Genomic DNA, 6,461 nt, shown 5'->3' on the forward strand with positions numbered 1-6,461 from the left:
TTAAATCCTCTCTAGATTCAACTACCTAACGGCTTTGAATTTAAGACCTATTCTATTAAAGGAGAGATTTAGTAAGTCTTCAGAAGAATTAAAGATATACTAACACCAAACTGGGACTTTCTCATTGGTGTAATCAGAAGAATTTAAAGAGAAGTAAAAGGGGAATAACATTCTTACCATGTGATAGAAACTGATTTAGGGACGTATCTCTGCATCCCCTGAAATCTCACTTAGGGAAACTGTGACAATAGGTAAGAGCACAGACTAAGAAGACAGATTTCCCCACTTCAGAGCTTACTGGGTTACCCTGTCCTGGGCACATAATTCCTCTAAACTTCTGTTTCCTCACTGGTAAAATAGTAGCTATAGGGATCTTGATTATAAATGAAAGAATGAAGTAAAGCACAAAATCTAATACATAGTAAACGCTTAATAAACATAAGCCACCACCATCATCATCATTATTAAGCTTTGCACATAAGTCTCTGGACTTTTAAAAACGCTTTTAAGGTTTTAGTTAGATAATGATAATAATCATTATAGTAAACACATAGTAATTACTACATATTAAGTTCTGCTCTGGGTTTTCTATGTATACCCAACCATATTTTACATATATGGTTGGGTATATATATAAACATTTGCACACATGTTAAGAACTATTATCCCTATTTAAACTATTATGACAACTTATTCTTATCCCTAGGTTCCCATAAATGAGGCTTTTGCCCTAACGGACGCAAAATCGACCCATGGGACATTCCTGGGGGCCTCCATTGCCCCCTTTCTTGGGGCAGATCCCTGAATTCAGGCCGCTAGACACCCGGGGCTAACACAGGAGGCAGCACACCCTCCTACCTGCCCGGCCTCGCACCGCCTCTGACTCTGCGGCGCTCCAGGCTCGCCCCGCCCTGTGTGGGGGCGGGGCTCCTCTTCTGCCGTCGTGCTGACGTCACGGGTCCCGCGCCTTCAGCGCCTCTTCGCGCCTGCGCCGCGGGAGGTTGGTTGTCCCTGTGACCGGCTTGGGTTTTGGAGCTGCCGTCGCCATGTTGTCGGTCGCAGTTCGCTCGGGGCCGTTTGCGCCCGTCCTGTCGGCCACGTCCCGCAGCGTGGCGGGCGCGCTGCGGCCCCTGGTGCAGGCCGCGGTGCCCGCCACTTCGGAGTCGCCAGTACTGGATGTGAAGCGGTCCTTTCTGTGCCGGGAGTCGCTGAGTGGCCAGGCCGCGGCCCGGCCTTTGGTCGCCTCCGTGGGCCTCAATGGTGAGCCGGGCTGAGGGGAACGACCGGGGGTTGAAGGGTCCCTCTTTTCTTGCTCCCTCCGACCCTGGACCCAGGGAGCAGCCGAGAAGGGCGGGGGGTCTGCCGGAAGATGGAGCGGAGCCCTGTTTGTGGATGGGGTTGCCTGCCGGGCTGGGTGGACCTTGGGCAGGTCTCTCTACCTCCCCGGGCCTCGGTGTCCTCACCTGTGCGGGGGCGTTGCTCCGTTGGGCGGTCTCAGGTGACCTCCATCTCTGACATTCTGGGCCTCTGTGGTTGTGTATAGGCTTCCCAACCACAGGCTAAATTTTCTACTTCGTCGGTTAAGTTCAAGAACTATGGAGTCCGACTGCTTCTAGCAAAGTCTGACAAGAGATTTTGCTGCTTACAGGTCGTTTGCCTTTGGGCAAATTCCTAAACGCCCTCACTAGTGAAATGGATTAATGATTATACCGATTTCCTAGGTTATATCGTAAGGTTCAGGTGGAAAAATTATACGTTAAGCCATTAACACATTCTGGGGGCACTTTATAAATTCTAAAAAAATAGGAATTGCTTTTAATATTTGAAAAGTTGTCTCGCTCGCTACCTCCCATCCTTTAGTGTCTTCCCGTGTCACCACCGCAGATCCGAAGAAAAAGAAACGAGCCGCAAGGTCGTTTATAGTGTAGACTGCACTGCAGAGTATCAGCAGTGTTTTCAGGCACTGGGCCAAAGGGTTTTCACACCGTAATGAATTTCATCCTCAAGAAGAGCAACCGGCGGAGGTCGATGATACTCCCATTTTACAGATGAGAAAACAGACTACAAGAGGTGAATTGACTTGCACAAGGATACACGTTGTGTACGTGATAGTGCGTGGATTTGAAAGACTGATTTAGCTATAAGCTTTCACCAGGAGTATGTTTTACACCCTCCGTCAGCAGAGCCTAGTTTATCTTTGGTGCCTTGTTTTCTGTTTTTCTTTTTATGCTCTGTTTGGAGATCCTGAATTGGCACCTTGTGAGCCAGGTGCCTGAGGTCTGCCCAACTTGCATAGTTTTAAAAAACAGACTATTTCTGGCGTCTCTGGAAATGTTGAAAGTTGGCAGCACTGGGCTCTAGTTCCATGTCTAGTGTGCTGTGCATTGGCTGCACCCTTAGTCGGAGCAAGTGCTTTTCCAGTTCATCACAGCCCCCATCGGGTCTACTTGATTCATTTTGCTACCTGCCTGGCCTCATTGACAGTTGTATTGGTGACCCTTGCCCTACACCAGGTTGCCCCCACCCTCTTTATTCTGCCTTCATTCACCCTTTTCTCTTTACTTTAAATGGTCTCCCACTCAGTTTTCCACATTTTCCACATTTGCAAGTCTTACGCATCCTTTCAATCTCAGGATCAGGTCAATAAAATTTTACCTTTGCTGATTCCTTTACGTTTTATAGCACATTAACACTTTCCAATCTATTGCATTTATTGGTGATTCCTCTGACCTTGAGCTTCAATGTGTAGAGAATATCTCCTTTATTTTTCTATCTTCCACAGTCTCAGGTTTTGCATATAGTTGGTGCAGAGTGTTTGTGAATGAATAAAGTGGCAGGTTTTTTTAGCAGGCACCAGTGGGTTTTAGAGAAGTTGCCCAAGCCAGTTCTTTGGACCTTGAGGTGAGAAACACTAAGGGAGGAGAAAATTTCAGTAACAAAGGTGAATAGTATCTTGGAATTTGTCAAATAGCTAAAGAGTTTCTTCTAAAAATCAGGGGCTTACCTGACTTCTCCAAGAAGTGGTCAAGTAGAAACATAAGGCAAACCTCTTTTCTGTAATCATGCCTTCAGCTTGAGGCTTAAATTCGTATTAAAATCTCCTGTATAGATGGTTTGTGGAAAGATGGTTAGTAGAGGATGTGGGAAGGGGTGGTTGGGTCAGGAGAAGATCCCTGAGTTGGGACACATTAGAGCTCACCTTAAACAAAACAAAACAAACCAAAAAACCCTGGTTTGTTATAATGCCTTAAGTTTTCTCCATTTCTAGATGATGTTTCTATAAGTATCTGATTTTATTTTAGTTTAGAGCTAAATCTGGCTAGCATTTTTGCTACTAAGTCACACCTAATACAATTCATATAAATTATTTAGAGAATGATTTTTGCAATATGGCAGTTTATGTTCTTGATGGTGGAGCTCAGTATAAAGTGTGACCTACTAAATAGAATGGGAGTAGACAACTGGATTTCTTTTGCCATGAAATCTCTGGATGATAGTGACAAAGCCATACTATTTAGTGTCCCTGTACATTTCCTTGTGTGGAAGGGTTGTAAATAGGGCTTTTAACGTAGAAGTATGAACTTTGGTTTCTTCATCTTTTAAGTATGATACACATCTTTCCTGTGTAATCCCAGACAGTGCTAAGGGAAAGTAATTCATACTTCAGTAGGGTAGTATGTGATACGTCACTTGGCCATAGTTGTGAATCTGAAGTAGTCACTACTTGTGTCCTGGTCCCCTACAGAAAATGTTGAGTGAGTTAGAAAAGTACATAGAGTGCTTTTAATAGGTTTCCCCATTGTCTATGAATACTTAGGCTTCCATAAAATTACTGACCTTGAGAACCATGTGAAATGTATTATTGTAATGTTTGACTGCTCAAGGAAGTATGTTAGGATGAGACAGCCTAGTAGGTCAAGTAGAGTTGCAACTTATATGAAAATGCATTTTAAAAGTTCATATTTCTTTTGGAAACATTTTCTAAAAGTAAGGAATTTTTTGTGTCCCCTTTTCTAAAAAGGAAACCTGTAGCAGATTTCCTTAAATGAGTATAGAGTTTACAAAGAGATTTACTTCCTGAAACATACTTAAAAGTGATACTGTAAGTTAAGTTTTTGTCAGACGGTTAAAAATGGTATGGGACAGAAGGACATACCTGTTTTTTCAAAAAATAAACTGCTTGCATCCAGAATACTGCATAAACAGGAATTATTTGTTTATTTAATATTCATTTGATGTAAACATCTGGCCTTTTTATGGCCTGCAGTGGTAGTGTCCCAGCTGAGAGATCCTCAGCAGTAAAAAAAGTAAGATAATGCCCCTAGTCTTATAGATGTTATTGCCCTTCACTGAAGAGCCGGATACATGAAAACTTTGCTCTTTTTTTTTATATTAAATTGAAATAATTGGTTGTTTTGGAGATTCCATTTGATTTTGATAGCTACGTATCCTGATAAGGATATCCTTTTCTACCCATTGGTGGTTTTACTTGAATTTATACCCCAAAATCTAGAATAGAAATCTCTAAGTTTTCTGCAACTAAAGTTATACTGTTTACAGTATGTTTATTATCTTATAATTAGTGTTTTATGAATTTTTAGCAGTTCTTTCAGAGAGCAGGTAGATAGGAAAATAAAGTTAGACATCTGGTTTAATAAGATGATCACACATCAATTTAATGAGTGGACTAGATGAGTTTTAGGGTCTCCTCTAATCCAGAAAATATGGGTGATATTTATGTCTTAGATTGAATTTTGGGGGGCTTAAAATATTGCTGTTTACAGTGCTATTTAACTTTTTTAACTTGATACACTGAATTGTTATGAATTCTGAATTGCAGTGTTCAATCAGGAGAACACAATTATACCTATTATCTAATGATTTCATATCAATATGAGAGGTAGTGGTTGACTTCATTTTGTTTTCAGTATTTTATATGCTGGCATTGCCAACTTGACCACTTCTGAGACCAGTGAGTGCCGTATTTCACATTTTTATAATTTGATTTTTGCTTGTGAATCCATAAAGTTCCATTTCCTGATGTGTATCCCTTTCAGAGTCCATATCTAATTGTGTTTTTTAACCTTCTGTTTATCTTGCAGTCCCTGCTTCTGTTCGTTATTCCCATACGGACATCAAAGTGCCTGACTTCTCTGACTATCGTCGTGCTGAAGTGTTAGATAGTACAAAGTCTTCAAAAGAGACCAGTGAGGCTAGAAGAGGTTTCTCCTATTTGATAACTGCAACAACTACTGTGGGTGTTGCGTATGCTGCCAAGAATGTCGTGTCTCAGTTTGTTTCCAGCATGAGTGCTTCTGCTGATGTGTTGGCCATGTCAAAAATCGAAATCAAGTTATCCGATATTCCAGAGGGCAAGAACATGGCTTTCAAATGGAGAGGCAAACCCTTGTTTGTGCGTCATAGAACCAAGAAGGAGATTGACCAGGAAGCTGCAGTTGAAGTGTCCCAGTTGAGGGACCCACAGCATGATTTAGAACGAGTAAAGAAACCTGAATGGATTATCTTGATAGGTGTTTGCACTCATCTTGGTTGTGTACCCATTGCAAATGCAGGAGATTTTGGTGGTTATTACTGCCCTTGCCATGGGTCACACTATGATGCATCTGGCAGGATCAGGAAGGGGCCTGCACCTCTCAACCTAGAAGTTCCCTCATATGAGTTCACCAGTGATGATATAGTGATTGTTGGCTAGAGACCAGGACTCAAGTCATAGGCTTCTTTCAGTCTTCGTGTCACCTCAGAAGAATTATTTGAAAACAAGCCTTCTGTACTTCAAATTAGTTGGTTTGAAATAGTTAAGAATTGCTAATGATGTGTTTGCAAACATGTGAAGTAAATTGAATTTAATGTTGAATACTTTCAAGCATTCACCTAATAAAGTCACTGTTAAACATTGTTATGCTTGAAGACTTCAGAGGTGCAGTGTCTGATAGTTGATTCTAATTAAAAATTACAGACTGGTGTACAAGATATTTGTGAAATCTATAACTGACTTTGTTTATTTACCTTCTTTGTGTCAGGGACAGAGATTCTACAGAGCTCATGGTTAGGATGAGGTAGAATTAGCTGGTTGTCTCCAAGACCTGGGAGAAGTTTTTTGGCATTGGCAGGAACAATAGTATCCAAGTTTCCTTTATTTTGCACACCTGGCTATGTGTGTGGGATACCCCTCCACTCCCCCCTGTATGACGGGCCAAGAAATTTTATTCATCATTTATGGGAGTAACTTAGTAATTAGAATTCTTCAGTTTTAAGAGGCAGTGGCATGGGATATTAGCTGAGGGAAGCTTTCCAAAAGGGGAGTGCTCCTCTGTTATTTCCTTCATCTGGTGTGGCTATTCATGCCTCCCAAAGCTCCTGCATCCATCCTATCAAGAGGAAGAAAGGGGGTGGTGCATCTGAGATTTAATACTATCTTTGTGTGAAAGTGATCCTGCTAG

At 41.8% G+C, this 6,461-nt stretch overlaps 1 protein-coding gene across 1 annotated transcript; it reads left to right on the forward strand.

Moving 5' to 3' along the window:
* Positions 1 to 1,000: 1,000 nt before the first annotated feature.
* On the forward strand, positions 1,001 to 5,916 carry LOC132480128 (cytochrome b-c1 complex subunit Rieske, mitochondrial). The gene is made up of 2 exons (XM_060084033.1): positions 1,001 to 1,260; positions 5,103 to 5,916. The coding sequence occupies exons 1-2, from the start codon at positions 1,047 to 1,049 to the stop codon at positions 5,711 to 5,713; spliced, it is 825 nt and encodes a 274-aa protein (XP_059940016.1). The 5' UTR covers positions 1,001 to 1,046; the 3' UTR covers positions 5,714 to 5,916.
* The last annotated feature ends 545 nt before the right edge of the window (positions 5,917 to 6,461 follow it).

This window comes from Mesoplodon densirostris, chromosome 19 (assembly GCF_025265405.1).
Source record: "Mesoplodon densirostris isolate mMesDen1 chromosome 19, mMesDen1 primary haplotype, whole genome shotgun sequence".
Taxonomy (NCBI): Eukaryota; Metazoa; Chordata; class Mammalia; order Artiodactyla; family Ziphiidae; genus Mesoplodon; species Mesoplodon densirostris.

Bases quoted from the DNA above. Each gene is read 5' to 3' on its own strand.
- LOC132480128 (XM_060084033.1), top strand. From the start codon at position 1,047: ATGTTGTCGGTCGCAGTTCGCTCGGGGCCGTTTGCGCCCGTCCTGTCG. The intron at 1,261-5,102 runs GTGAGCCGGGCT...TTTATCTTGCAG, and splicing joins CGCCTCCGTGGGCCTCAATG to TCCCTGCTTCTGTTCGTTAT.